Source organism: Zingiber officinale, chromosome 4A (genome assembly GCF_018446385.1).
Source record: "Zingiber officinale cultivar Zhangliang chromosome 4A, Zo_v1.1, whole genome shotgun sequence".
Taxonomy (NCBI): domain Eukaryota; kingdom Viridiplantae; phylum Streptophyta; class Magnoliopsida; order Zingiberales; family Zingiberaceae; genus Zingiber; species Zingiber officinale.
In genome coordinates this window covers 127,266,850-127,282,407 of record NC_055992.1, presented here as the reverse complement: position 1 = coordinate 127,282,407, position 15,558 = coordinate 127,266,850, and the positions used below count along the sequence as shown (strand labels likewise).

General features: G+C 40.6%; 1 protein-coding gene across 1 annotated transcript; it reads left to right on the top strand.

Moving 5' to 3' along the window:
* The first annotated feature begins 1,322 nt into the window (after nt 1-1,322).
* LOC121973651 (protein FAR1-RELATED SEQUENCE 5-like) lies at nt 1,323-4,758 on the top strand. Its single transcript, XM_042525041.1, has 4 exons — nt 1,323-3,901; nt 4,007-4,074; nt 4,155-4,191; nt 4,599-4,758. Exons 1-3 carry the CDS (start codon nt 2,241-2,243, stop codon nt 4,172-4,174), a joined length of 1,749 nt encoding a protein of 582 aa, XP_042380975.1. The 5' UTR covers nt 1,323-2,240; the 3' UTR covers nt 4,175-4,191; nt 4,599-4,758.
* The last annotated feature ends 10,800 nt before the right edge of the window (nt 4,759-15,558 follow it).

The window sequence follows — 15,558 nt, the reverse complement described above, 5'->3', positions numbered from 1 at the left end:
GTAATTTACTTTCATTCATATAAATTGGAAACATACTGCAAATTTTGCTATATATAACCCTTTGTTGCGGACTGTACACTGCTACAATGATCGAGCGCTAGATTTTTTTTTTAAAATCAACATTTCCTTTCAAGTACTATAAAATTTTTTAATCTTAAACACTATAACCTAAAATGAAAGCCTGAATCTTAGTGGAAAAACCTTATTAGATTAAACTTATTGTGACTCAACCCCTAAATCCTAAAATCTTAAATACTAAATACATATAATATACCCTGTGAATATCTAAATTTTTTAATTTTGAACATATAACTTAAGAGAGAAGTTTAAACCATAGAATATATATATATATATATATATATATATATATATATATATATATATATATATATATATATACAGAATTGTTATCCTACGGATCTTTTTCTACGGAACCATACGGACAAACTCACGTGGCATATCTTTCTCGTTATTTTTTTATCGCGTCCTACTTATTTTCCTTTCCTCTCGTCGCCGAAGCCCCGATCCACTCCTCGCCGAAGCCCCCAAAGCCCCGATCCTCTCCTCCTCCTCTCGCCGAAGCCCCCAAAGCCCCGATCCTCTCCTCTCGCCGAAGCCCCCAAAGCCCCCAAAGCCCCGATCCTCTCCTCTCGCCGAAGCCCCAAAGCCCCGCCGAAGCCCCGATCCTCCTCGACGCTACACGCCGCGCCTGCTATCCTCTCGCCGAAGCCTCGCGATCCTCTCCTCGCCGCCACAGCAGTCTCTCGCCGAAGCCTGCTCTCTCTCTCTCTCGCCGCAGCGGATCAAAACTGTGCCCTAGCTCGCTACGAACACGACAGGCTCGCGCGCCTGCTGAGCCGCCCTCTCTTGAGGTCCTCTCGGTGCGCCAAGACTCGCGGCGACAAGCTAACAGAGGCGCCCTCGAAGCTAGGGTTCGCAGATGAGCCTTGCCCTCTCCTGTTCGAGTTTTTGTGAACAATCAGAATATTGACAAATGAATGGTTTGAGATTTTCTTTGCTGAACAATCTGAATATTGAATTAGGTTTGAGATTTTCTTTGCTGTTAGGTATTCCCTGCTGCACCCTCAAATATCTGTGTTGAAAGTCTCCCTCACCACGCTGCGCCAAGTTTTGCGAGGTATACCTCTACCAAGTTCCTTCTTATTTGATGCATACACACCTTTTTTCCCTTCCCAATATGTTATATTGAAGATTGATTGAAACAGAGACCCATGCTTGCTAACTTGTATCTACTATATTGTTGCATTTAAATCTACTAGTACACGGATAGATATTCTAATAACATAGAGATTTTTTTTTTTCATGCTCTTTGTTGATATCTTTAGGCATAAGCTATGTGCTAAGTAAAATGATTTCCTGAAATTTGATTAATGTATGCATATTATTTTGAAAATGTCTGATTGAAGTACAACTAAGGGGCCAACCATAATGATATTTGTAAAACATTTCCTTCTATGTCATGGTCCGCCAAGTTATTGTTAATACTATTTGATTTGGTCATCATTTTTCTAGAAGTCTGATAGTAGTACTGATTAGATATTTTTGATTGAAGCAGCTAAAAATTTGACAAATTATTAAATATTAGAAATTAAAAATTAAATAAGTTGTATTTTTTATCAAATGGTTCAATACTTGCAATTTTGAGTTTAAATTGAAATAAGGTGTAGTTTTATATATTTATCTACTTATCTTTTCTCAAATATAATGTGACATTTCCAGAAATGGAAGAAAATAGAGTCGATGATCAGGAATATATTCCCCAAGTTGCAGATGATCGAAAACCAAAAATTGGAATGGAATTCTCATCACTAGAGGAGGCATATTCGTTCTATAACCAATATGCACGAGAAACCGGATTTAGTTCACGGATAAACACAAGCAAGAAAAATAAGATGACAAATGAAGTGATGTGGAAACAAATTGTATGTTTTAAAGAAGGACATACAAATCTAATACGGAATGCTAAACATACAAAATCTGATCAACTGATAAGGGAAAGAGCACGTGGCACAGTTAGAACGGGTTGTAAATCAAATATTGCATTTGTCAAGAAACAGACATGACCTAATTGGGTTGTAAGTAACTTCATAGAAACCCATAATCATCCACTCTCAACTCCATCAAAGGTGCATTTGCTACGCTCACATCGTAATGTCTCGGCAGCAAAGAGAACATTGACTAAACAGTTTTCAGAAGCCAATGTACCAACTTGTCAACAAATGCGATTATTGGAGATAGAGTATGGAGGGCCTGAGGGGGTAGGGTGCACAGAAAGAGATATTAGAAATTTTGAAAAAAAACTAAGGGATGAACAAAAGGGTATTGATGCCGAAACATTGATCGAGTTATTTACATCTGAGCAAGAGAAGAATTCAGCTTTTTTCTTTGATTATAAGACTGATTCAGATAACAAATTCAGTAAGTGTTTTTGGGCTGATCATGTATCAAGGAGGGCATACAGTATATTTGGTGATGTCGTTGTATTTGATACGACATATAATACCAATAAATATGACCTAATTTTTGCATCATTTGTAGGAGTTAATCATCATCATCAGACAATTATTTTTGGTTGCGGGTTTCTAAGTGATGAAAAAACTGAGTCTTTTGTTTGGTTGCTTAAGAAGTTCATAGAAGCCATGCCTAAAGGCCCACCAAATGTTATCATCACTGATCAAGATCCTGCTATGACGAAAGCTATTGCACAAGTTTTCTCTCAAACAGTGCATCGATATTATTTGTGGCACATACTGAATAAATTCCCAGATAAATTACATCCTTTGACTTTTCAAAATCACTATCAAAGCATAAAGAATGTTATTGTAAATTCTACAACACCTGATGATTTTGAGAAGTCATGGGAAGGGGTTATCAAGTGTGCTAACTTGGAGAAAAATGATTGGTTGTCATCGATGTATGAATTGCGACACAAGTGGGTGCCAGTATATTTTAGACATATATTTTGTGCTGGAATGTCAAGTAGTCAGAGATCTGAAAGCTCACATTCATTTTTTAAGAGGTATATTTCAAATAAGAACTCATTGCTGGATTTTATCACCCGTTTTAATAGAGCACTGAGACACCAAAGACATAATGAATTAATTGCAGACCATATTGATATGAATGAGCAACCCAAGATTAAGACAAACTGGCCAATGGAAACTCAAATGGTTAAGTTGTACACAAAAAAGAAATGGCTGGAGTTTCAAAGTGAAGTGGGTGAGAGTCATGGTTATTATGTGCAACAAGCATTTGCAGGAGTTGACTCAGTGGTTTACAATGTGATGAAATTTCAAAGTTGTTCTTCCTCCAAACCAAAGGTTCTCACCCATGACAAACAGAGGGATTATATATCGTGTAGTTGTACGAAATTTGAGTTTGAGGGCATTCCATGCAGGCATATGTTAGCATTTTTTCGTATCAACCAAGTGTTTCATCTGCCTAATACGTATATACTCAAACGATGGACACAAGATGCAAAGGTTGGAGAAATCCTATTTTTGGGGGAGCAAAAAGATCCAGATCCAGGAAGGTTTTTGATGTCGAGACACTCGAGATTATCTTATAAGGCTTCATTATTAATTGATAGTGCATCTTTAACTGATGAGGGGACAAACTTCTTGGATGAACAATTCGATTGTATCTACAACAAAATTCAAGAGATGAACATTATTAAACCATGTGGTGATGGAAGTAAAAGGAAGAAATCCATAGATGAGAGCCTTGGTATTATTGATCCTTCTTCGGTAAGAACAAAGGGATGCGGGAAGAGATTGAAATCATCAAAGGAGAAGTCAATCTCAAAGTCCAGGATATGTCGTGGATGTGGATATCGAGGTGTGTCATATGACAAGCGCAACTGCCCAATTTTACAGCAAAGGTATGTGTGTCAATTAATTTTGCATTTTATTATAATTTTACTTGCAAACTCAAATTCTTTTTATTTTATTACATTTTTAAATTATGACGATGTGTTGATTGTTAGATCAACTGAAGATAATCATCATAACAACGTTGACGACACAGATGAAGCAAATTTGACATCTATCGCTGGTACTATCAAATTTTTATTTTATTAAATCATAGTGGTTCATTGAGAAAATGTAGTTAATAATGATCTTTTTTGGTTGCAGATTCTAACAACATGCAATAGGATATTCATAATCAGAAGTGAGTGCCAGCACAGGTTCTAGCTATCATTTTCCTTCTTCAGTGACAAATAGGCTGATACTTACTCTTTATTTGTTCAGGAAATGCTTTAAATATTTTTTGCCTTCTAATTTTGTGATCCTTTTAGAAGTATTTGTATCACAGTAAACATCATAGAAGTTATTCTAATTACAATTTTTCTGAACCATTTTATCTGAATCATATATCACATTTCCTCCATTTGCACAATTGGGAAGTACATTTCATCTTGCTTTTATTTTTATTGAGCTAGTTTAGTAATGCAAATATAATTTCTAACTTGTTGTTTGCTAACCATTGCCATCCAAAGTCTTTTTTATAGTGAAATATTGGAATTATGGACCATTTATTATAGCTTAATGTTAATCATTTGCAAAATGTCATTTTAGGTTGGTGTGGCGGAACTTGAAGTTGCAGTTGAGAGAATAGCACTTCTGATTTTTTTTTTTGGTGTCCCTTTTGGAACTCTTTCACAGTGGTGTGTTTGAAATTAATTGCTCGAAGGATGTAAAAGTTCAGGGTATCATAGATTCCTGTGCTTCTCTTGAAAAAGTGGGTTGATTGTAATGTTACCTTTATATCATTGCTTAGTTATTAATTTAATGGTAGCTCTAATATATTGTGAAATATTTGTTACGAATATATTGTGAAATATTTGTTACGTTTGTTTACCTGAAGTACTATGTTTCTTCAGATCTGTAGACGACATCCACTGATCTGCTGATCGATATTTCATTCAAGTTTTGTCTCGTTTTAATTAAGCTTCTCTAAGAGATCCTAGCCATGCACTCAGCAAACTCATGATATGCTTAGCTTTCTTAGAAATTAATAAAAATTCATGAATAAATACAAGTAAATTTAATCACTGATAACGAGTACAAGGTACAAAAAATTAATATATCAAGAGTTGAGTACTGCAGGACATCTGCGCAGAGCATAAACTTCATGCATGTTCTCTTAATTCCTCCTCCTCTTCAGCCTTCTTTCAGCAACACAAGGATCATAATTCATTTTTCAGAATCGTTCGATCGCCTCTAGTGTTCGCCCAGGAATTTGACCAGCTATCAATCCCCACCTAAACACACTCAGCGTGCATTAATTTTAGTGTCCTGAAGACATACGATCAAAACTTAATGAATGAGTTTGGGGACTTGTAAATTAACTTTAAAGGAGTCTGATCAACGACGAATGAAAACTGACAGGCCAGGGAAGGAGAGTGCTAGCGTTAATTACCACTCTGATGAGTCTTTACGTCCTGTGAACAAGGTCTTCCTCCTCCTCTGACAGGTCGACGAATTCCCACTCGATGCTGCTCACCTCTACACTCGATCCTGGAAGAGAGCAGTTGTTGAGAACATGCAATTATAAGTAGCTATCCCGCTAACCAAAGTTGTTTTTCAAACTAAAAAAATGTTAAACTGATCTAATGATGAAAATGGCCATGCTTCATAACTGTCCTAGTGCTAAAGGTAATCATGTTTCATATTTTCGGATAATTCCAACACAAATGGGCAGAGTTGATTATTTTTATAATCTTGGTAGTGACAAATAACAATAGGTAATAGGTAAAAACACAGAAGCAACACAAGAGTAATTATGCATGAATCAGCAACAACAGAAATCCAACCTAAAAAACTAATGTTTGATTAGAAATTCCTTAAATTTTGCCCAATTCGCAACAACAGAATGTTGCTCGCCCTCTAAAATAGAGCAAACCCTTTCCGACACTATCTACAATAACTGTCCAGCACGGTCAATTCTAAATATCTTAGATCCTACTGAAGCTAAATGATGAAGTTGAAAACACAATCACACACATATTGTAATTGCAAGAAATCTATTGAAATTGAAGTACAAAACAAAACAAAAAATTTAAAAAGTGGAGAAGAAGAATACTGGTAGAATAGTTATGGAGATCCCGCCGTTGTGAAACCACGACGTCGCGAAACTCCAACAGGAGAGGGCGAGGCTCATCTGCGAACCCTAGCTTAGACGGCGCCTCGCTTTGGTGAGAGACTGATGTGGCAGCGAGGAGAGGATCGCGAGGCTTCGGCGAGAGGATAGCAGGCGCGGCGTGTAGCGTCGAGGAGGATCGGGGCTTCGGTGAGAGGAGAAGATCGGGGCTTCGGCGAGAGACTACTGTGGCGGCGAGGAGAGGATCGCGAGGATTCGGCGAGAGGAGAGCAGGCGCGGTGTGTGGCGTCGAGGAGGATCGGGGCTTCGGCGAGAGGAGAGGATCGGGGCTTTGGGGGCTTTGGGGGCTTCGGCGAGAGGAGAGGATCGGGGCTTTGGGGGCTTCGGCGAGGAGTGGATCGGGGCTTCGGCGACGAGAGGAAAGGAAAATAAGTAGGACGCGATAAAAAAATAATGAGAAAGATATGCCACGTGAGTTTGTCCGTATGGTTCCGTAGAAAAAGGTCCGTAGGATAACAATTCTGTATATATATATATATATATATATATACACACACACACACACACAAAAAGCTATTCTCCTGTAGAATGCTCCATGCAGAATCGTGTGGCGTTGCTGATCTAGACGCGCCATGTCAAATGCGTTAAAGCAAAAAAGAAAAAACAGCATTAAAGCCAAACAAAAAAATGCCACGCATCATTTATTCACCTCTCTCGTCATGAGCTAGGTTTTGTCACTCCTTCTCTTGCCATGATCTAGGGTTTTCTATCACTCCTCCCTTTCTCGTCGGTGACGCGTTACTCCCTCTCCGTCGAAGCTAGGGTTTTCCTGCCCGCCGCCTCCCTCTCTCGCTAAACTAGGTTTTCACAGTCGCTCCTCCCTCTCTCGTGACATGTGACGTTCCTAGCCTTGCGTCGCCGCAATGCGTGACGAGCTCCTTCGGCGCAACGAGCTCTCTTGCCATGATGCAATCCTCTCCTCCTTGCGAGCTCTCTCGTCATGATACGCTCCTCTCCTCCTCACCACTATATCCTTTCAGGTAGGGGTGTCAATTCGGGTGGGTCGGGTTGAGTTTTTTTTTTTTTTAACCCAACCCGAACTCGACCCGAACCCGAGTTCAACCCAAATCATCTAAACCCGAACCCGAACCCGAACCCGAACCCGAACCCGAACCCGACCAACCCGATCAACCCGAACCCGACCCATATAACCCGAAAATCCGATTCAAAATGATTTTTTTGGGTTATTTTCCCTATAATTCTTCACTTTTATCTCAATACTTCATCATTATCATACAAATATACATAAAAACATCTAAAATTTTAAAATAAAATTTGATTTAACTCCAAAAAAACCCACAAAACCCTATATTTAAGTCAACCCGGGTCAACCCGAACCCGAAAATACCCAACCCGAACCTGATTTTTTTCGGGTCGACTCGGGTTGGGTCGTCGGGTCGGGTTCATTCTTGACACCCCTACTTTCAGGTTGCCCTAAAATTCTCCAAGTTGGACAGGTTGTATGTGACACCTTGCTTACAATAGAAATTGATGTTTTTCCTTTCGTAGCAGCTACAAACTTAAATTCAACAGTGATTGAAGATTTCATAGAAGTTGACAACACTGCTCCCTAAGACGATAAGCTTGATATAATTTGTTAAGTATCTGTTATGATTTTGTAAATTTTAACAAATGTTTGATACATAAGTCTTAGCTACATGAGTATTGATTCTGTTCAAAAGTCGAAGAGATGGAAAACTGGGGATGTGGCGCTAACGCTAACCTCTGGTGGACTCCGCGCGGTCCTGCAACACAGACTGCGTCAGTGCCGAGCCAGAGAAGGGGCCCCCTGGCGTTGGCTCTTCGACGATCAAGTTAGTCACCGGCGATGAAGTGGAGCAATAAGAAGACTACTATAGCACAAACAGTGAATATCGCATGTATCGCGTACCTAAGTCGATGTTTGGAACCCCTTTATATAGAGTTCCGGTAGCATGCATGCACGCTTCTCAAGACGTGCACGCTTCTCAAAGCTTTCCTTGAAAAGATCTGTCAAGAAAGTGTCCCTGACACAGTACCTCAACAGACTGAGCATATCTCTGAAGTGATAGTGGAAGCTGTTGATACAGTCTGACCTGGCTGTTGTTTTGATGTTGACACTGATTTAAGTTTGTATCAGATATTAATTAAACTCAGACTGATTGATGATCAAGGTTGATCATGAGGAGAGGAAAAGTCCAAGTACGGATACTTGGCACGCAAAGTCGGAGAGGGCTCGGCAGCTCGTTCTCCGGACTAGGTCAGAGAGGGCTCGGTAGCTCGTTCTCTGGACCGGACGAAGTCGGAGAGGGCTCGGCAGCTCGTTCTTCGGACTAGGTCAGAGAGGGCTCGGTAGCTCGTTCTCTGGACCGGACGAAGTCGGAGAGGGCTCGGCAGCTCGTTCTCCGGACTAGGTCAGAGAGGGCTCGGTAGCTCGTTCTCTGGACCGAACGAAGTCGGAGAGGGCTCGGTAGCTCGTTCTCCGGACTAGGTCAGAGAGGGCTTGGTAGCTCGTTCTCTGGACCAGGAAGACGTTAGGGTTTAGGGCTGGGAGGCTCGAAACCTAACACAAGGACATTGGATCGGTCTGTTGACCGATCCAGTGATACTCTCTGGTTGTCTGGATCGGTCGGCAGACCGATCCAGTGATACATGAGTCACCTGATCGGTCTCGTGACCGATCAGTGACCACACAGAAACTCTCTGTGGGTTATCTGATCGGTCTGGGGACCGATCAGTAACCACACAGAAGCATTCTGTGGGTTATCTGATCGGTCTACAGACCGATCAGAAAGGAGCGATCAGAAACGCTGGGACTCAAAGCGAAAGGGGGGATCGGTCTGTGGACCGATCCACCCATAGGCTGATCGGTCCACAGACCGATCAGACTCTTCCCGGACCGATCAGGATGAGTCCTGATCGGTCCAGAGAGCTATGGATCGGTCTGTTGACCGATCCACAACTTGTCGTTTGTTTCTGCTGCTTCTCTGATTTTTTCTGATTCCCTTCTGATTCACCTGATCAAATCATCTGCTGTGAGATTTTTAAGTTACAGGTTACAGATATCGTGCCATTGGTTAATTTCAAATGAAGCTCCATCAGAAGAATAAGAACAAGTGGCCTTTATGCTGTATTTCACTGTAAGTGATGCAATTCGGGCTTCAACGTTCACTGGCCGCGATCAGTTGGACTCTTGCTCATTGGTTCGAGCTCAGAGACACCAGTGAAGACCATGGATGGTATTGGTGTGAGTTCTGAGAACCAGATGAGAAGCAAGAGTGATTGGCGACGCCTGAGTTGGTTGCAGCGATTCGACACAGGTGACAGTGATTCGGGACAGTGAGAAAGCAGAATAAGAAGAAGGAAGAAGAGAGGTTTGCTAAGGTTCTGGAAAAACTCTCTGTCGATCAAGAGGCTGTGTGTGTTGTTGAGCTCTTAGCTGATTCCTTCTGTCTTTGCATTTTGCTTCGTGGCTGTAAGTTCATCTGTTCAATCCTTTAGCCACTGAACTCTGTAAGTAATTGTGCTTCACTTTCAAATCTATTTTGTGATCTTTGTGGAGAGGTTACTCCACCGAGAAGGAGAAACATTTAGCCGGAATTTGTCCGGGGTGTGATCTACCGAACGATCAAGGGATCGTCCACCTTACGGACACGCCGAGGAGTAGGGGCAAGTTATCCCCGAACCTCGTACATACTTGTGTAAGCTGTGGGTTGTGCTTCTTTCCTTGCATCAGTTTTATTTTTGTTTATTTCCGCTGTGCTAACAAGCTTTTGTGAGGAATTGATTGAGTTTTTAGTGGAAGCTATTCACACCCCCCCTCTCTAGCCATCCCAAGATCCTAACAAGTGGTATCAGAGCAAGACGCTCTTCATCCGGATTAACACCCTAAAGAGCAAGAAGATGACTATGAAGGAAGGTTTTAGTACCAATCGCCCACCCTACTTCGATGGAGCAGATTTCTAATATTGGAAGAGTCGTATGGAGTATTATCTCAAGACCGACATCTCCATGTGGTTCTCGGTCAAGGAAGGTTTCACACCTCCGAAGGATGAAGAAGGTAAGGAACTAGAGTCGTCGAGGTGGTCCGCCGAGCAAACTCACAAAGGACAAGCCGATGCCAAGGCGGTGGTCACACTACAATGTGGAATAGCCAAAAATCAGCTTGTCAAGGTAGGTCCATTCGTGAGTGCAAAGGATTTGTGGAACAAGCTCATCGAGCTCCAAGAAGGAACTCGAGACTCTCGGATTGCCAAGAGAGACTTGTTCCTAAACCAACTACAAAATCTCACCATGAAGGAGAATGAAACGGTAAGTGAACTACACGGAAGGTTCAAGGAGATCATCAATGGTCTTCATTCCGTGGATGAATGCGTAGAAAATCACGATCTCGTAAGGTACGCTCTCAAAGCTTTTCCAAGGAATGCCTTGTGATCATCTATGGTAGATGCCTACAAGGTCTCCAAGGATCTTTCAATTGTTAAGTTAGATGAATTCTTTTGTGAAATGGAACTTCATGAATTTGCTAACAAGGGTCAAAAAGAGAAAGGTATTGTTTTAGTTGCAGGAGAAAAGAGCAAGGATGGAAGGAGGAAGAAAGAAAAGAAGGAGAAAGAAATTCCTACATCTTCATCCTCCTCCGAGTCCGATGATGAAGGAGGATCATCATCAAGCGAGATGGCCAACTTCGTGAGAAGAATCATGAGAAGGAGCCGAAGATACAAAGGGAAAGGTAAGTCTATTGATCAAAATATTGATAAGACTAACGTTACTTGTTATGAGTATAGCAAGAAAGGATACTATCTGAGCGAGTGTCCGAAACTCAAGAAGAAGGAAGAAAGGGCCAAGAAGAAGAAAGCTCTCAAAGCTTCTTGGGATGAATCCTCCTCAAGCTCATCGGAGGAAGAGAAGGAGAAAAGCACTCGTCAATAGCGCTCATGGCAAGGGAGGAATCGGACTCCGGAAGTGATACATCAACCACGGCTTCATCATCTTCGGATGATGAAGAGGTAACTTCTCCACATTTAGAAAAATGCTATAAGACTATTGCTCATTTATCTACACTGCTTAAGAAATCAAAAACTGAAATCAAATTATTAAAAGAAGAAGTAGAACACTTGAAGACTCTAAGGGAAGATGAGGTTGATGACCTTCATCAAGAGCTTCTTGAGGATGAAAATAATGCCCTAAAGAGTGAAGTTGAGAAACTCAAGAAAATGCTTGAGAAATTCTCAACTAGTTCTAAGACCTTAGATATGATTCTAAATGCCCAAAGGGCGGTCTACAACAAGGCTGGATTAGGATACCAACCTAAGGAGTCTAGTTTCATTTCCTTAGTGTCTAGAACCCATTTCATAGATCACATGCTTCTAGGGTTCATGAGACTAGGAAGGATGTGACCAAGGCATGGGTTCCTAGGTCTTTCATTGTAGATGAATTAGGTCCCAAGATTTGGGTACCTAAAACATCTATCTTTCGTGTCTTGTAGGCATTTGTCAAGGGGGAGCATCTATCGACTTGGTTTGTTGATAGTGGATGCTCCAAGCACATGACCGGGGACAAGTCACTCTTTACTACCCTTCAAAACAAAAATAGAGGTAATGTGTCCTTTGGTAATAATGGTAGCCTTAAGGTTATAGGAGTTGGAGATATTCAAATATCCGAATGTCTCCAAATCAAAAATGTCCTTCTAGTCAAGGGGATGACTTTTAATCTCCTAAGTGTCAGCCAATTGTGTGATACGGGTTACACAATTGAGTTCCATTCGAGTCAATGTCTGGTCAAACACATTGACACACTTGACACGGTACTAGTAGGCACAAGGTTACCAAGTATCTTTTAAAAGTGCTAATAATATCTCTGCTAAGTGTCTCATGTCAAAAGAAGAAGAATCATGGCTGTGGCATAGAAGGTTGGCTCACGTAAACATGAAGAACATTCGAAAGCTGGCCAACAAAGGATTAGTGCGAGACTTACCAAGCATCAAGTATCAAAAGACAAAATTATGTGATGCATGTCAAAAGGGTAAGCAAACAAAAGCGGCTCATAAAGGTAAAAGCACTGTAAGTACATCTACTGCTTTAGATTTATTGCATATGGATTTGTTTGATTGCAGTAATGTTATTTCATTGAATGGGAGTAGATACTGTTTAGTGATCATTGATGATTTTACTAGATATACATGAGCCTTCTTTTTGAAAAATAAGGATCAAACCATAGATGTTTTTGTTTCTTTTTGTAAAAGAACTGAAAATGAAAAATCGACAACAATTAAAACAATTAGAAGTGATCATGGTGGAGAATTTCAAAACCATAGATTTTTAGAATTTTGTCAAGAAAAAGGATATAGGCATGAGTTCTCTACTCCAAGGACCCCACAACAAAATGGGGTTGTGGAGAGAAAGAACCGAGTTTTGCAAGAGGCTGCACGAAGCATGCTCAATGAGTACTCATTACCGAGCTACTTATGGGCTGAAGCGGTAAATACCGCTTGCTATGTGCAAAACCGAGTCTTGATACATAGGTTTTTAGGAAAGACTCCCCATGAACTTTGGTTTGGGAAACCCCCTACAATTAAACATCTTAGGGTGTTTGGTTGTAAGGTGTTTATCTTGAACACCAAGGATCATCTTGGAAAGTTCACGGCTAAGGCTGACGAAGGGATACTAGTCGGGTACTCTCTAACCAGCAAAGCCTATCGAGTCTATAACAATAGGACTAAATTGATTGAAGAGTCCTCTGATGTAGCATTTGAAGAAATCCCTAAATCAAATGATCAATCAAGGGATGTAGGAGAAATTCAATTTGAACTTAGAAATCTAAGTTTAAATGATCAAAACATAGAAAGAGTCGAAGTTGACTCCGATGACGATGAGCAAAGGAAAGAGAGGACTCAGTCTGATCCTTTACCTGATACTGGGCCCTTGCCTGTGTCTAGTGAGACCATTCATGAGGCACCGCCAACACCAAGGCAATCTAGGATAACCTCTAGTCATCCCCAAGACCAGATTGTGGGAGACATTCAACAAGGGGTTAGGACTAGGTCATTCTTTAGAAATGAGTCTAATGAGGTCGCTTTGATCTCAGAAATTGAACCAAAATTAGTTGATGAGGCATTGCACGATCCTGATTGGATCATAGCTATGCAAGATGAGTTAGGTCAATTTGAAAGGAGCCAAGTGTGAGACTTAGTTCCTAGACCTAAGAAGACCACCATTATTGGAACCAAATGGGTCTTCAAAAATAAGTTAAACCAAAAGGGAGAAGTAGTAAGAAATAAGGCAAGACTTGTAGCCAAGGGCTATAGTCAAGTCGAAGGCCTCGATTATGATGAGACTTATGCTCCCGTGGCTCGATTAGAATTCATCCGCTTAATGCTAGCTTTTGCTGCACATAGAGGCTTCAAGCTCTATCAAATGGACGTCAAATCAGCCTTCTTAAATGGTTTCATTAAAGAAGAGGTCTATGTTGAACAACCACCGGGGTTTGTGAATACCGAAGCTCCAAACCACGTGTACAAGCTCAAGAAAGCTCTTTATGGGCTTAAACAAGCACCTCAAGCTTGGTACGAAAGGTTGTCAACTTACCTATTAGAAAAGGGTTTTGTGAGAGGTCAAATAGACCCAACACTATTTCTGCGTAGAGATAGTGAAAACATATTTGTAGCCCAGGTGTATGTCGATGACATAATTTGTGGCTCAAATAACAAGGGTTATTTGAATGAATTTATCACTCACATGGAAAGTGAGTTTGAAATGAGTCTGGTGGGAGAATTGACATTCTTCCTTGGACTTGAAATCAAACAAACTCGAGATGACATTTATGTCCATCAAACAAAATACACTCAAGAGATACTCAAGAAATTCAAAATGAGTGACTCTAAGGAAGTATCCACTCCAATGGCGACGAACACTCGCCTAGACAATGATGAGAATGTTAAATCAGTTGATCTAACGCAATATAGAAGCATGATTGGTAGTCTTCTATATCTCACGGCTAGTCGACCTGACATACTTTTTGCTGTGGGCATGTGCGCTAGATATCAAGTCTGTGCCAAGGAATCCCATTTAATTGCAGTTAAGAGAATATTGAGATACCTCAAGGGCACAATTAGAGTAGGTCTATGGTACCCTCATACGGAGTCTTTTGACTTGATAGGCTATACCGACTTCGATTATGCTGGGTGCAAATTGGATCGGAAAAGCACTAGTGGGGGTTGCCAATTTTTAGGTTCATCATTGGTTAGTTGGTCAAGTCGGAAGCAACATTGTGTTGCTCTCTCCACAACCGAGGCTGAATACATTGCCATGGGACAGAGTGTATCACAATTGTTGTGGATGATCCACACTCTAGAGGATTATGGGCTTTCGTATAAGGGAGTGCAAGTGTTGTGTGACAACATCAGCACAATAAACCTAACAAAAAACCCAGTCCATCATTCAAGGACCAAACATATTGAAGTGTGTCACCACTTCATTAGATATCACGTAGCTAGGGGAGACATTGCACTCACCTATGTTGAGTCAAAATCAAACCTAGCCGATATTTTCATCAAACCTCTTCCGGAAAATGAATTTAGTCATTTGAGGAGAGAATTGGGAATGTGTTTGGCTCAATAGGCCATTAGGACTTCATCATGATCAATAAGGACAATTAAAACAACAAGAGAAATAGGGAAATTAATTTGGGCAACTTGGGAATATCTCACACAAACTATAAGGTTTAAGAAATGATTTTTGTTTGCTAGAAATGGGGTGAGATGCTAGGATCAGCCGAATTATTCAAAATGTATCATGCATCCCTTGAATAATTATGTTGAAGAGACATAAATTGAGTATGGGGAAGACCATTACATAATTCATGTGTATTTGGTTCCTAGATCTTACTCATATATTCCAACCAAGGAAACTTGGTTGGACCTTTACCTAGAAATTATGAAACTTTGGTTGATGGACTGTTTGATATACTTGAACGATACTTTTCATGATTTTGATTGAAACTAGTACAAGTCCTTGAAAGAATAATAGCAAGTTGGTTATATTTTGACAAACTTGAAACTGAACATAACTAGTCGAAAATTTCAATTTTCAGGCCTTAAGTTGTTTGTTTTCTAAATGTCTGCAACTTTAGGGCTACAAACAAGTTCAGACCATAATTTTTAGGTAATCGTTATGCTTGTAGATCCTCCAGGTTCTAGGTTCTGAACTTGGAAGTTTTCCTAGAGAAACTTCCACGAACTATCGAACATCTCTATGAATTTCAGTTACTGAAATTACTAATTTCAGTTACTGAAATTACTGGAGAGATCTAAGTATCAGACACTGATCGGTCTACGGACCGATCAGGTCATCCTGGCACGCTACTGATCACTTTCTGATCAGTCTACAGACCGATCAG

Coding starts and splice junctions, on each gene's coding strand:
- LOC121973651 (XM_042525041.1), top strand. CDS start 2,241: ATGCGATTATTGGAGATAGAGTATGGAGGGCCTGAGGGGGTAGGGTGC. Junction 3,902..4,006: donor TGCCCAATTTTACAGCAAAG/GTATGTGTGTCA, acceptor GTTGATTGTTAG/ATCAACTGAAGATAATCATC. Junction 4,075..4,154: donor AAATTTGACATCTATCGCTG/GTACTATCAAAT, acceptor TTTTGGTTGCAG/ATTCTAACAACATGCAATAG.